Raw genomic sequence first — 16,130 nt, forward strand, 5'->3', positions numbered from 1 at the left:
TGTGTAGATGTGTGTGTGTGCATGTGTAGGTGTGTGTGTGCATGTGTAGGTGTGTGTGTGCATGTGTGTGGATGTGTGTGTGTGTGCATGTGTAGGTGTGTGTGCATGTGTGTAGATGTGTGTGTGTGTGAGTGTGTGTGTGTGTGTGTGTGTGTGTGTGTGTGTGTGTGTGTGTGTGTGTGTGTGTGTGTGTGTGTGTCTGCTCCGTCTTCTCCATCCCCAGTGAGTCGTGGAGGATGGCTGCTTATACTGAGCCAGGATTCTCTGGAGGTTTCTTCCTGTTAAAAGGGAGTTTTCCTCTCCACTGTCGCTGCATGCTTGCTTAGTATGAGGATTGCTGTAAGGACTCTGACACTAGTCAGTGACTCGATGCGACCTGCTGGGTTCCTCATATAGGAAACTTGTTACTGATTGGCTTAATGACCTGTACTGTGAAGGTCCTTGAGACGACCCTGGTCCTGATTTGATGCTATAGAAATAAACCTGAATTGTGAGAAAAAAAACACATTTCAAATCAACCACTAGAAGGCTAAACTCGTGAGCGTGATGCCCCTGAAGAGTGGATGTAGACGTCTGACAGTAACAAACGTGGTTCCACTAGAATAAACTCACAGACAGAGCTGATCGGATCTGACCAGACAAACTCATAAAACTCCACTCGTATGGAGCCGTTTACTTCACAAGAACAGTTACATTTACCATCTCCATCAACATTTACATTTATTAAATGTCTGTTACCATGGTGACTAACACGCTATAAAATCATCTCTGAATCCTGCCAGGAGCATTTAACAGATGAATAGTGGGCAGTCATCATCGGATTAATCAAAATAAATAAATAAACAAATAAATAAATAAAACCCACAGATCTGACACATCATTAAGGTGCGTTCACTGTCAGCGTGTTTGCTCGGGAGAGGGGGGTTCATTTTGCCCTCTGGCCGGGTGAGAACAACGCCGTTTGGTGTCCCGTGATTCGCTGACACTGACTATGTGATTCTGTCCTTGACTGGGTGAGAAGAGCATCTTTAAAAACCACAAGAACCCATCCAGAACTGGTCCGGTGAGTGGATGACGAAGGTCCGAAAGCAAGATGGAACAAGTGAGAGCAAGCCTGTGGACATGTCCATCCTTCTGTCTGACTAAAGCGGTCCCACCGCCGAGTCCCTCGGAGTCTGAGTGGCTCCGCTTTTTCTGAGAAAACCACATCTGCTGTTACAGACCAACCCGTCCAATCAGAGTCCCCCCTGGACACACGCCACCACCACAGCTACAGGGGGTTGGGGGAGGGGGGGTGAAAGATACAAAGCAATTTGGTCTTTCTAAAAAGTAGCTGTATTTTGATTTAGTTTCTTTTTGGCTGAAGCAAAGTGTTTTTGGAGAGGTGGGGGCTGGAGGCTAGGAGGTGTAGCTGCTGCTCGTGGTCTGTGTGTTGTGAGAGGACACTCAGAGGACATCTGGGACTAAACTGGGTGGACGGAGAAGAAAATGGCTTTGTGTACATTTGTTTGTGACAACAGCTGTCGGTTAAACTTCAAATCTCTGGTGTGAAAGCCAGCTCAGTACGATGCACGGGTGTCTCACCTGTTTTAGATCAATCCCATTGTTGTTGCTGTATTTGGGCCCAAATCGTACAACCCTTCATTACTTTACACTTTTGGGCGATAATCTGCACATTTGAAGCCGTGGATCACGGAAACAAACCAAACAGCAAGCAAGACTAAATAAACCACAGCGAGCTGAAAGCTGCGGGAGGATTAGGTCCGAAAATCATTCATCTGCTGCAGCTTCAGAGACAGAGGGAAGGAGGCCTGAACTAACGGCTGGATCGCAGGAGAGGACGGTCACCAGCTGCTGCAGATCGGCCAGGTTCATCTAAATGGCTCAAGAGGAGACAGATTGATCTGGGTGGCGAGATCACCACGGCAACAAGGTCCTCCACAGTGTGGAGGGGGTGGGGTGAGCTGACATGGAGTGAAAGTGAAGGGAGGGATGGTTCACACACACACACACACACACAGTTACATCACAGATAATACATGTTATATAACAAGGCTCACATCAGTGGCTGCAACTCAAATAAACAACTAAATAAACAAACAAATAAACAAATAAATAAACAAATAAATAAACAAAGACATTGATTGCTAAACATAAACTGAGTGGAGGAAACTACGGGACTGCACCGCTTCAGGAGGGAGGATTCATTTGTTCACGTCTGCAGAACTCCCACATCTCTGTGTTGTTGAAACCTGCAACACAATCCATGATGTGTGTGTGTGTGTGTGTGTGTGTGTGTGTGTGTGTGTGTGTGTGTGTGTGTGTGTGCGTGTATCAGGGGCCCAGCCATCCGTCGGTCCTGGAGCAGAGACACAAAGGGAAGAACACTTTATTTCCTCATTCAGGAAGAGAAATGAATTAAAGTTTCTACAGATGCCAATAACCGAAGAACAGGAAGTAAAAAGGGCCCGTGAACATTTACAACATCAGGCAGCAGGAGACGGTTAAACGTTCCTGAGTTGTGTCCCATCTGCACGTGTTAGCAGCAGGTTTCTGCTCTCCTCCGACTTCTCAGAGTCCAAATGAAGCTTTCTCAGAGTTGGAGAAGAACAAAGCACCGCCACAGCAGTTTGTTTCAGTTCATGAACCCACATGTAAACATTCTGGCTTCAGCTCCAAGGATCTGCTGAAGGTTTCAGCCGGCACCTTCGCCTGACCCTGGATGGAAACTAAACCTAAAGACGCAGGTCTGGATCCGATCCGGCCTCCTGCAGGATGAGGCAGGACCAACCCTCAACTCTGGTCCCACTGAAAGACCGCGTTGCTTCTCACTGAGGTGTTTGGGGAAGTATTCAAACATTTTAGCAAATAGGTGAGAATATTTTATTAAATCAAATCCAAGGGTTTTTTAAATAGCTGAGCTGATGCCTTGTCTATTTACCACCATACTTATTTACTTGTAGAGCATTCAGGACGGCGTGCCGGCTGAACAAAGTGCTTGAACACAGCGAGAGGGCAAACGTAAAAGAGGCAAGAGAGCAGCAATCCTATGTTAGAATGAGGCCTCACAGTCAGAGAATATACAGCAGGCTGATGTGGCCGGTCCACATCACTGTAGTGGCTTCTTAGGGCTCTACAGCCCCCCAAGGCGCTTTACAGCACAACCAGTCATCCACACATTCACACGCTGGTGGGGATGAGCTAGCCACAGCTGCCCTGATGGAGGCCACGGTCCCTCCGACCACCAGCAGGTAAAGTGTCTTGCCCAAGGACACAACAGCAGCACTCTCTACTGAAGGCCACAATTAAAGCAGACAGGCAGGAGAAGTAGTTATGCGTTTAGTCAGACGCCTGTCGGACGGCCCAGACACGCTGCTGCAGAAAGGGTTGAGCAGTCAAAAACATTATTTTTGGTTCTAAATTTAGAGTAAATCAAATTAAGCACTGCTAATGATACATGAATAAGGCTGTGGGTGATATCGGCTGCACGGGTTAACCGGTACTACCGGCTAACCGGATGTTCTTGCTGGTGACATCGGAGCAACACGGACCTTTGGCTGTAAGGTGAATTCTGGCGAGATTTGGAGGTTTCCAAACTCAGGAGAATCCATCTTGTACCGCTCCAGTTCAAACCGTCTGACCTCCGGCCCAAAATAGGCCGATCCAATCGTGTGTCAGCACTGTGCTGTCGGGTGGGACTTAGTTTTTATCTTCGGGGGGGGGGGGGGGGGGCTGAACGGTGTTAGGAAAAGATTGAATCGCAATTTTTCTAGCAGAAATTGCGATTTCGGTTCAATTGACGATTTTCTGCAAACAGAGGTCCAACACTAGTCCTGTAGATGAAGAGAAGAGATGGTCTAGATTCTAATCTAGTACAACGAATCATTCACATTAATGTTTACTATTTAATCATACAGTAAAAACAGTTAAATCTATTAATATTTTCTCCCATTATTATCTTATTTTTCATGTGTTTGTGAAGCAACTTTAGATTTTTATCTAGAGAGGAGCTTTATAAAAACATGTTCTACTCTAAAACTGCCCGGTGGAAATCTGTAGGTAGAAATAAGAAATAGCTTTTACACGTATTAAAGGGACATTATGGAAGTCTGACAGCCAGAACATGTATAGAAATAATAAATGTCTTCTTCATACATTCTCCTGCAATGCCCTGGTCCTGTAGAATGAGCCCTGGCATTTTTACTGTGATTGCCTGTTTTTCTGTAAAATCACAGAAAAAGAGAGATGCTCGGGTCGAGCAGGCTGCTTCATGCGCGTTCACGCTCAGGCATCGCCCGTAGCGTTTGCTATCCGTAGCTTTAGCAGCAGAGAGAGAGGCAGTGCCACTTTGTCGCTGTTCCTAACGCCTAGTGACAAAGCTAGCTACATTTCTGAGGACCCTTAGCTACTTTCTGTAGAACTTTCTTCTAGATATTTCCTGCTAATTAGCAACAAAATAGCCATTTTCACTCCGAACCGTTCTTTGAAGTTGTTTCAGCTGTCATCAAGGATATAAATGTTACAGATACAAATGACGTCACTGGTGCTTTAGCTCACCTAGTAAGATGTCTGACTCTCATGCAGAAGACCCAGGTTTGATTCTGGATGTGAACATAGTTTATTTAGAGTTTCTTTTTTACATTAATGGTATATTTTTTACAGTAAGATGCCCAATTTCTTATTTGAGACTCGCCGAACGGCATTGAATTCACAGATAAAAAAGATGTGGGTCCAACTTTCATTTTGGAACAATTTTTCAAGCAAGGGAAGGGAATGATCTGAGCATGCAGGAGGACTGACCCATCATAAACCTTTGTCGGCTGTGCCGAAGAGAAAGCTACAGAACCACATTATTTAATTAATTAGCTGCACGTTCTCCTGTCCTCTGACCTCTGGGCCACACACACACACACACACACACACACACACACACACACACACACACACACACGGGACTGTCTCAGCTGTTATTTTCGTTAAGGAGTGTGCACGTACAGCATGCGCGCCTCGTGCACGAGCCTACTATTGAAGCTGCCGTTACACTTTTGGCCTGAGGGGGCGATCGCGAGCATAAAAATTCAAAAGTCCGAAAAGTCCCTTTAAATAGCAAAAGCACACAGTTTTCCTGCGTTACCGCGGCAGGCTGAAGCCATCTGATAGTTTTTCCTCACTAACGTCGGCTCCGTGAGAAAGACGCACGCATTCCGACACCTTAGCTTGTCTGAACTAACGTGTGCCGTCAGAATTATTCAAACCATTTTTAAAAGAGACGTTGAGCTTTCAAGTCAACTAAAGTGCGCGACTCCGCACTCGGGCTGATGAAGCAAAAACCAAGCTTTAGAAGTCAGCCTGAACCTGCTGATGTGGGAGGAGTCCCCCTCTCCCTTACTCAACCACATTCTCTCTCTCTCTGTCCTGGGCTCACCTACGGTGCCATTACTATCGGCTCTAGCAGCGCTGTGTGGGAACATAAAACAGGAAGACAACCTGAACATGCAGCTATGGCAGCTGTGGAGTTGGGCTCGGCTCTGGACGGTACACCCTACCCTACCCTTGCAGTGTGACTGAATGAATGAAGCTTGAGCGAGTTGTTGTTTTCCAGGCGCACATGGTAAACATCATTTGAGTTACTGTGATTGGCTAAAGACAAACTATGGTAGCCAATGCTAGCAGGGCACTACCTCGCTCAAAATATTCCACCAGATAGCCCTCCCTCTTTCAGACGGTTTCTGCTGCAGAGTCCCGATGGAAACGTGTAGACGCTACGCGGGGCTACACACAGAGATCTGGTCAGGTTTTATGTTTATGTTTATTTATTTAGCAGACGCTTTTATCCAAAGCGACTTACAGTTTATAACCTATAGGGCATGTTGTGGTCTGTGGGGGAAACCGGAGTACCCGGAGGAAACCCACGCATGCACGGGGAGAACACGCAACTCCACGCAGAAAGGCCGCAGCCGAGTTTCAAACCTGCAACCTTCGTGCTGCGAGGCAACAGTGCTAACCACTGCGCCACCGTGCAGCCCATGGTCGGCCCAGGTGAGAGCAACATGGCCGACAGCGCACTCCTCCCACTTATGCATGAGTGTTTTATTACCTGCATCAGCTGTGGAGCAGCAGCTGTTGCTGAGCGGTGCGCCTGGATGAAGACGTGCTTGTAAAGAACCGGGGTTACGTCGGTTAGACGGACCTGGTTCGTGTTTAACGAATCGTATTGGCGTTATTAGCTCCTTAGCGCTAATTCCCTCAAATGCCGTTGGTTTTTATTTCTTTTGTTGCATTGTTTGGAAAATGAACCTCAACATAAAAACTGTTTGAGATATTTTTTGTTTATTTAAAAAAGTTTTGAACATTAAATGTAATTTAAATGGCATTCTATCCTTGTTGTGATTATTAGTTCTGCCCTTCATCATTTAGACGTGTAAACAGAAGAGATATACCGTGATAAATATCGTCACCGCATGTGCTTCAGAAGTTATCGCCCACTCCCGGTGTCAGGCTCACTTGTTACTGAGAGCTGAAGCACACCACTGGCTGATGAAAACAATCTTTAAAAACACAGTTTGGATGGACTTTAATTCATCACTTACTTCAACGTAAACAAATAAAAGAAATCTACTCATGTAATGTGATCCTTGATTTTTGGATGAAGATCTTGTGTTGGAGCCTCTGGATACCAAACTCACCTGTTTACTCCCAGAAGTAGCGCAGATACCAAATAGTCTCGTTCTTGAGCTGAGGGCCAAACAGCGGATTAGCCTGGGCCAGAATGGCTATAAGCCAGCTGAACAGGAGAGAATCAAGCATCAGCTGGGTGGGTCTGATAATAACAATAACCATAGTCATAACAACGGTAATAAAGACAATTATAATAATAACAATAATCAATAATAATAATAACAACAATAATAACAACGATTATAAAAATAATAACAATAATAATAAAGATGATAATAATAATAGTAACATTAATAATAATGATAATAAAGATAATAATAATAATAACAATTATAATGACAAAAATGATTATATTATTAATCGTCGTCGTCGTCTTCCTCCGCTTATCCGGGTCCGGGTCGCGGGGGCAGCATCCCAACTAGGGAGCTCCAGACCGTCCTCTCCCCGGCCACCTCCACCAGCTCCTCCGGCAGGACCCCAAGGCGTTCCCGGACCAGATTGGAGATGTAACCTCTCCAACGTGTCCTGGGTCGACCCGGGGGCCTCCTGCCGGCAGGACGTGCCCGAAACACCTCCCCGGGGAGGCGTCCAGGAGGCATCCTGACTAGATACCCAAACCACCTCAACTGGCTCCTTTCGATCCGGAGGAGCAGCGGCTCTACTCCGAGTCCCTCCCGAATGTCCGAGCTCCTCACACTATCTCTAAGGCTGAGCCCGGCCACCCTACGGAGGAAACTCATTTCGGCCGCTTGTATCCACGATCTCGTTCTTTCGGTCATTACCCAAAGCTCATGACCATAGGTGAGGATTGGGACGTAGATCGACCGGTAAATCGAGAGCCTGGCTTTCTGGCTCAGCTCTCTCTTCACCACAACAGATCGGCTCAGCGTCCGCATCACTGCAGACGCTGAACCAATCCGCCTGTCGATCTCCCGATCCCTCCTACCCTCACTTATGAACAAGACCCCGAGATACTTAAACTCCTCCACTTGAGGTAGGACCTCTTCCCCGACCCGGAGTCGGCAAGCCACCCTTTTCTGGTTGAGAACCATGGTCTCAGATTTGGAGGTGCTGATCCTCATCCCAGCCGCTTTACACTCGACCGCGAACCTACCCAGCAAGAGCTGAAGGTCAGAGCTGGATGAAGCTAGGAGGACCACATCATCCGCAAAAAGCAGAGACGAGATTCTCCTGCCACCAAACTCGACACACTCCACACCACGGCTGCGTCTAGAAATTCTGTCCACAAAGGTAATGAACAGAACCGGTGACAAAGGGCAGCCCTGGCGGAGTCCAACCCTCACCGGGAACAGGTCCGACTTACTACCGGCTATGCGGACCAAACTCACACTCCTCTGGTAAAGGGACTGAATGGCCCTTAACAGAAAGCCACCCACCCCATACTCCTGGAGCGTCCCCCACAGGGTGCCCCTGGGGACACGGTCATAAGCCTTCTCCAAATCCACAAAACACATGTGGATTGGTTGGGCAAACTCCCATGCCCCCTCCATCACCCTTGCAAGGGTATAGAGCTGGTCCACAGTTCCACGGCCAGGACGAAAACCACATTGCTCCTCCTCAATCTGAGATTCAACAATCGATCGGACCCTCCTCTCCAGTACCTTGGAGTAGACCTTTCCAGGGAGGCTGAGGAGTGTGATCCCCCTATAGTTGGAACACACCCTCAGGTCACCCTTCTTAAAGATGGGGACCACCACCCCGGTCTGCCACTCCACAGGAACTGCCCCCGATGACCACGCAATGTTGCAGAGACGTGTCAACCACGACAGCCCTACAACATCCATAGCCTTGAGATACCCAGGATGAATCTCATCCACCCCCGGGGCTCCGCCACTGTGTAGTTGTTTGACTACCTCTGCCAACATGTTACTTCCATCTGAGCTGGAAGGTTCGATTTATTGGTTGCTCTAAGTTCCTGCCCTCATCTTTGGTCACAAGCTTTGGGCAGTGACTGAGAGAACAAGATTGCAGATACAAGCGGCCAAAATTAGTTTTCTCCACAGGGTGGCTGGGCTCTCCCTTACCCCGGTTTCAGTCTGAAACCGGGGTAAGGATTGCATAAACAAACCGTGACCTGAAGTCTCGAGGGATCTTGTAATCTCGCGAGTGTAGCGAAGAGCACAGAATGGAAGCCATGCCACTGCCAAGACTCTTCCGGGGTGAAAAGGACCGCTTTCAAATTCGCGAGTAAACCGTTCCACTGCCGTTTCGCACCGCCAATGCTTCCAGTGTGAAACCGGCGTTAGAGATCGGGTGAGGAGCTTGGTCATCCGGGAGGGGCTCGGAGTAGACCCGCTGCTCCTCCACATTGAGAGGAGCCTATTGAAGTGGCTTGGGCATCTGGTCAGGATGCCTCCTGGATGCCTCCCTGGTAAAGTTTTGCAAGCAGGTCCAACTGGGAGGAGACCCAATAGAAGACCCAGGACACGCTGGAGGGACTATGTCTCTCGGCTGGCCAGGGAACGTCTTGAACGTCTGCAGGATTCCCCTAGAGGAACTGGCCCAAGTAGCAGGGGAGAGGGAAGTCTGGGCTTCTCTGCTTAAGTTGCTGCCTCTGCAACCCAACATCTGATAAGCGGCTGAAAATGGATAGATGGATGTAGCTCTGTCGCTAATGATGTTGAGTGCAGGTTCTAGAACTGAAAGTTCTTTTCTTTCTGAGCATATTTGATTTTTAGCACCGGCATTGTTTAAGTTGTTTATGAACAACCTCTCTAAGCAGTTAAGCCAATGTAGAACTGGCTGTATGGCTGCAGGTACAGTAGTAAATCATCTGATGTATGCTGATGACATAGTGGTCTCTCCCTATCTCTAAGGGAGAGCCCAGCCACCCTGCAAAGAAAACTAACTTCGGCCACTTGTATCCGCGATCTCATTCTTTTGGTCACTACCCAAAGCTGTGTGTGTGTGTGTGTGTGTGCATGTTAACAACTCATTTTTCTGACTGAGAAACTCATAGAGCGTGCAAGCGGGGGTGGTTCAGAGGATGCTGCCTCAGTGCTGCTCTCTCTCTCCTCCAGGCAGCACCTCCTTTAGGCGCATTTTTACAAGAGGAGGTGTGGGTGAATTAAGTCTCCGCCCATAGTGTGACTCTCTTTTTAAATTCAAAATGTCCCCATGTCCCCGTCTCTAAAATGTGCTTATGCCAGGGTCAGAGTTTGCTTAAAGTTTCCACATTTTCCTGTTAAATTTGTCTTTATGAATCACAAAGTTTGTGTAGAAAATGACTAACTCAACTTTTGGTTTAGAAATGAGGCTGCAGGACAATAAACAAGTAAATCAGTAAAATAAATCCAACATCATTTGAATAACTTTACTGATGCAGCATCGAAGCTGTTTGCAAATGGTAGCATCCATTAAAGATGTATTTGTATGTTTACATTTATATCTTTTTTCCCGATATCTTGTGTTTATTTTATGTGTTGTGCCAAATATACCATTTGAGTGCCACCTAATAGAATTTCATTAAGAAGCAGAAACTATAAAAGCTTTCAAGTTCACCCACACACACACACACACACACACACACACACACACACACACACACACACACACACTCACACACGTGCATGTGTAGAGACATTAACTTACAACAAGTAGCAGCAGACCGCAGTAAGGATGAGACTGGTGACAATCACACTGTGGCAGAAAAACACAAAAGGTGTTAGTCATGTTTCTGTCTGGTATCTCTCGTATTCTGTGTTGTTAAAATGCTGAATGCTCTTCATAATTCACACACAGGTCTGACAAAAGGCCATAAAACTCAGCTAAATGTCCAACAACACTTCTCTTGTGCTGAGTTGCGCTTCTGTGTGACGCCTCATCATGGCCGTTTCTTCCCTAACCCTAATCCAGAAATAAACACTCTGCCATGTGCTGTCAATGTCAAGTTTATTTTAGTATAACACAAATACAGGGAGGCTACATCACTTCTGCATCACGGGTCCCCAGAAGAACGAGGAAATGAACGCAAGTCAACGGAGCTAAAAACGCTATTTTCTAATTCCGCTTGTTGTGTTTTCACATATGATATCCGTGAGTTTTAAAAACACATTTTGATACATAGAACGCGCTTATTTTCGAACAGGAGGGAACACTATTTTAGGTTTTGTGTGAAAATAAGTCCAGGCCTTCAAACGCGCTTCACCAAGGTGACATCATCGAACCAGACACGGAGGAAACTGAGGGAAAATTGCCGTAAGTTCAGCAAACTTCCCACAGGAAGAAAGAACCACCATGAATCTGGTCATGTGGTGAGTAGCAGCTATGCTAGGGGGGAGGAGATTATGTGGTGATGTCACATATGCGACGTGCCGATTTCTAGTTTGTAGTCATGCTAATTACGAACTTTTACAAGCTGATAAATCTTAAAGTACATGACTGGCGTGGTCGACACACCCATCATTACTTGTCATTTAAACTGCAGTACAACACGTGTGCTGCAGGACGTAAGGCACAGCGGGCTAGAAAATCGCGTCGTTAGCCCCGTTGTGGGACCCATGGTGCAGAAGTGACTTAGGCTCCCTATTGCCCAAAGAGCTGTACATCAGCAAACAACAATCAATCAAAAACAACAACAACACAACAAAAAGAGGAACATTACATATAAATCTAGTTTAAGATCAATTAAAAGCTAGAGTAAAAAGGCGTGTCTTTAAGAGATGAGCGGTCTGGATCTGCAGTGGTAAGCTATTCCAGTTGGGACGGCTATAGAAAATGCTCTATCCCCCCTGGACTTTAGCCTTGACTAACCAAACAACCGACCAATTATCTGACAAAGGGTTAGGGATGTACAATATATCGATAACAATATTGGTATTTGCTGATGTTAGTCATTTTATAACATCGATATTGTTCCGATAAATAAAACTGGGCCGATATTAACAACCGATGAGCGGGGTTTGGTCATGTGACAGTTATTGTAATCATCTCAGAAGCGTAAATGTGTGTGGTGTGTGTACACAATAACGTAAATTCAGCTTTAATAATGTTCACTCTATAAAAAATCTGCTGATTTTAGAAGCATTAATGTCAGTATATCGGTATCTGCAAATGTCGGTTATCGGCCATAACAGTGATCGAAAAATCGGAAATCGGTATCAGCCCAAAAACTTCACATCACTACAAAAATTACATTCATTACTGTCCACATTAAATCTTTGTCTCAAACATTAAAAGCATCAGGTAATCGTCGTAAAATGCACAACTTTCATTTGAAAATACATATCTTCCGAAAAGGCACTACAGCCTTTGCTCCCACAGCAATGGATTGTGGGTAATACCTCTTAATATCCATAATTGGACCAGGTTTAGATCTGTTTTACTAGTTTTAGACCAGTTCTCACGCCAAGAGCGGTTGATTCAATCAAGGAGACGTGTGAAAGGAGGATGCTGGGGAAGGTGAGCTCCATCGTAAAAACCCTCCCACCCACCCGTTCCACTGAGGAGACCATGGACAGCTCCTTCAGAGGCAGACTGAGACGTCCCAGATGTAAAACAGAACACCACCGTAGGTCATTTATCCCCTCTGCAGTAGGAGTGTACACCTCCTCAGTTTAACTGGTACTGGCATCATCCTGGTACACAGTACCACCGACGCAATACTCAGCACGTGTTAAGTACTTGTGTAGTACCAGATTTACACTAGTATGTATGTGATGCTGCATATTTCTGGAAACACAAGCTTCCTTTTATTGATTGTTTTAGTGGTTGAAGGTTACAATACCAGCTTACTGTCGTTGTGTGTTTACCTGTAATCTTGTTGTTATTTTCTATCTTCCTCTTCTCTAAGTGTTCGTGCTGCTGTAGTGAATGCCTCTACTGTGGGATCAGTAAAGTCTATTCTATTCTATTCTATTCTAGTAGAAACAGAAACATTTGATTAACATGTTGTATTCAACTACAAAGAGCTGCTGGTTATTCACTGGGTTACCATGACAACAACTGCAAACTGGGCAATTAATGAATGGTGATCCCAATTACAAACTGGTTCAGAGTGAGTGATTATAACCTTGCATCTGGATTATATGAACGTGCTTTATTGTGTTCTTGTTGCTTCCACGTTTGGGCAGAACATTACAGCTGTCTGCGTGTGTGCGCGCACGCACGCGCGCGTGTGGCTACAGGCATGAATACGGCCTCCATCACAACAGTAGCAACACTGCGATAGGTTATTGGAACAAAATGATCCATTTCAAACACGACCAATATAATGTGTTTTAATATATTTGAATGATTGTTTCCAGTGATAAATGAGCCCGAGGATGAGTTGAATCACCGTGAGATGAACGACCTACCCGCGGTTGGGTCCTTTGGGGACTAAGAACGGAGCCACGACTCCAACCAGCCCCCATAGCGCGGTGAAGCAGATCATCGGCAAGGCCAGAGAGTGGGACACCATGGTTCCAGTCTGCGGAAGCTGCAGAAACCAGTTACGAAGCTATCGCTGTCGGTCTATCCTCTCAGAGAACACCCGCATCAATGGCCTCTGAGCCAGCCCGACGCTTCCTCGCGACTCCCGCCCTCTCACGATGACACGAGCTGTGATTGGTCTGAAGCTCAGCACGCGCTGCATGTGATTGGTGCAGCTCGCTGCCTTTCAGAATTACAGGACAAGTCTGGCTGGACGTCAAAGCCGCTAGATCTAGCTCTGCTGTCGTTAGTGCACCAACAATAACAGGTTCAAAAAGGATTTTATTATTATATTATCATTTGTCATATTTAGATATTATACAATCATTTGTAATATTTAGAAATTATAATAATTTGTCATATATAGGTATTGTTATAATTTGTAATGTTTAGATATTATAATAATTTGTAATGTTTAGATATTATTATAATTTGTAATGTTTAGATATTATTATAATTTGTAATGTTTAGATATTATAATAATTTGTAATGTTTAGATATTATAATAAATTGTAATGTTTAGATATTATATAATAATTTGTAATGTTTAGATATTATAATAATTTGTAATGTTTAGATATTATAATAAATTGTAATGTTTGGATATTATAATAATTTGTAATGTTTAGATATTATAATTGTAATGTTTAGATATTATAATAATTTGCCATGTTTAGATATTATAATAATTTGTAATGTTTAGATATTATTATAATTTGTAATGTTTAGATATTATAATTGTAATGTTTAGATATTATAATAATTTGTAATGTTTAGATATTATAATAATTTGTAATGTTTAGATATTATATAATAATTTGTAATGTTTAGATATTATAATAATTTGTAATGTTTAGATATTATAATTGTAATGTTTAGATATTATAATAATTTGCCATATTTAGATACCAAGATTACCGACAGCAGAAAGGATCTGTACATGTCGGATCTTTCTCATCAGTATAATAAAGTGCAAAAACAAATGTTAATGTTTCAAAGTACAAAAAACATATTGAAAATATCAGGTAATTTTCTGTTGTGATCAAAATGACTTTACAAATTTTTTCTAAGATTTTGATTTAAAAAAAGTAGAACAAGTGTTTCTAAACTAGGCAAAAAGGTTTCTGACACCAGAAGGCTTGTTCCAGGTAAGATGTCTGGGCTCTTCAGAAGATGGTCCATTGTCCACAAGGTTTGATGCTCCAACCAGGTGTTATTATTCTGTGCTCACTGAACTTACGGGGACTGTCTAGACACCTTTAGGAGCTGCTGGTGAAAAACCTGAAGGAGCTCCAATCTCAATAAAAGGCAAGTCATGTCCAAGCTCAAAGGAGGACCCAAGACAGCGCAGAGACCGCCCCCACACGCCACTTCCCATCGCCATGTGTGAAGTGCACGTGATCGCGTCACATTACTGCCAGTCTGACCACGTGTGAATGAACAATGGCTCCCTGTTGCCCGCCCAACTTTGCAGCAAGTCGTTTTCTCTCCAGGAGAAGCTACACCAGGTCAGGTGTTCTGCTGAGCTGTAATAGTCTCCTTGGAGGTGACCACTTCAACCACTGAACATTCTCCCTCACCTGACATTAACTTTCTACTTCCTTTAACATAGTAGGTGCTACCTCTGGTGCATCTGTCATTTTTTTCTGCTGCTCTGTCTTCTCGATCCCCAGTGAGTCGTGGAGGATGGCTGCTTATACTGAGCCAGGATTCTCTGGAGGTTTCTTCCTGTTAAAAGGGAGTTTTCCTCTCCACTGTCGCTGCATGCTTGCTTAGTATGAGGATTGCTGTAAAGACTCTGACACTAGTCAGTGACTCGATGCAACCTGTTGGGTTCCTTATATAGGAAACTTGTTACTGACCCTCTGATGAAAGCTTTGGTTAACATTTATCTCAGGACATGAAAACAATTTTCAACTTTTTTCCCCAAAAATCTGTTTTTTCCATGAAGTTACAGGAAGCCATGTCCACTCCTGTGGACTACATGCTGAGCACTCAACACGCGACACGTGAGCTTGTTGTAAAAAGGAATGACCGTGTGTTCTGTTGTACGTACACAGACACTTGTTTGTATGCTTGGAAAAACATGTCAACAGTTGGTTGGAAATTTCATCACCGTACAGGCTCAATGTTTACGTCTGAATAAGTAAACAAACACTCAAAACCATGAGTTACATGCTATCATCATCATCATCATGCTCTTCATCACTTTATCATCATCATCATCAACATCATCATGCTCTTCATCACTTTATCATCATCATAATCAACATCATCATCATGCTCTTCATCATCAGACCAACATCATCATCTTCATGCTCTTCATCACTTTATCATCATCATCATCATCATCATGCTCTTCATCACTTTATCATCATCATCATCATCATCTCCATCATCATCATCATGTTCTTCATCACTTTATCATCATCATCATCATCTCCATCATCATCATCATGCTCTTCATCACTTTATCATCATCATAATCAACATCATCATCATGCTCTTCATCATCAGACCAACATCATCATCTTCATGCTCTTCATCACTTTATCATCATCATCATCATCATCATCATGCTCTTCATCACTTTATCATCATCATCATCATCATCATCTCCATCATCATCATCATGCTCTTCATCACTTTATCATCATCATCATCATCTCCATTATCATCATCAGGCTCTTCATCACTTTATCATCATCATCATCATCATCTCCATCATCATCATCATGCTCTTCATCACTTTATCATCATCATCATCATCATCATCACACCATCATCATCATCATCATCATCATCATCATCACACCATCATCATCACACCATCATCATCATGATCATGCCGCAGCATTTAACTATCTTGTCAGCACTCCGCTATATAAAATAATTTACTCTTCAGTCGAATGAATTTAGTGCATTTTAAAAGGAAAGTGGCGTTGTAGTGTTCCTACCGACCAACAGGAGGCAGTAATGCGTCTCCATGCTCGTATCAAATAGCCACTATGAGAAGAAGA

At 44.2% G+C, this 16,130-nt stretch overlaps 1 protein-coding gene across 2 annotated transcripts in view; it reads right to left on the minus strand.

Moving 5' to 3' along the window:
- Positions 1–2,251: 2,251 nt before the first annotated feature.
- atpv0e2 (ATPase H+ transporting V0 subunit e2) overlaps positions 2,252–16,130 on the minus strand; it is a 34,568-nt gene continuing 20,689 nt past the window's right edge. Inside the window, exons 1-4 of one of the 2 annotated variants that reach the window (XM_070553605.1) lie at positions 12,996–13,225; positions 10,291–10,338; positions 6,687–6,784; positions 2,252–2,359 (exon numbers count right to left, since the gene is read on the minus strand). In XM_070553605.1, coding sequence (XP_070409706.1) covers positions 6,691–6,784; positions 10,291–10,338; positions 12,996–13,099 — 246 coding nt within the window. In that variant the 5' untranslated portion in view covers positions 13,100–13,225 and the 3' untranslated portion in view covers positions 2,252–2,359; positions 6,687–6,690. Of the gene's footprint in view, positions 2,360–6,686; positions 6,785–10,290; positions 10,339–12,995; positions 13,226–16,130 lie in introns of those variants that run through there. The other variant, XM_070553604.1, reaches the window with a different exon arrangement.

The sequence above is a fragment of the Nothobranchius furzeri genome, chromosome 7, assembly GCF_043380555.1.
Source record: "Nothobranchius furzeri strain GRZ-AD chromosome 7, NfurGRZ-RIMD1, whole genome shotgun sequence".
In the NCBI taxonomy this organism is placed as follows: Eukaryota; Metazoa; Chordata; class Actinopteri; order Cyprinodontiformes; family Nothobranchiidae; genus Nothobranchius; species Nothobranchius furzeri.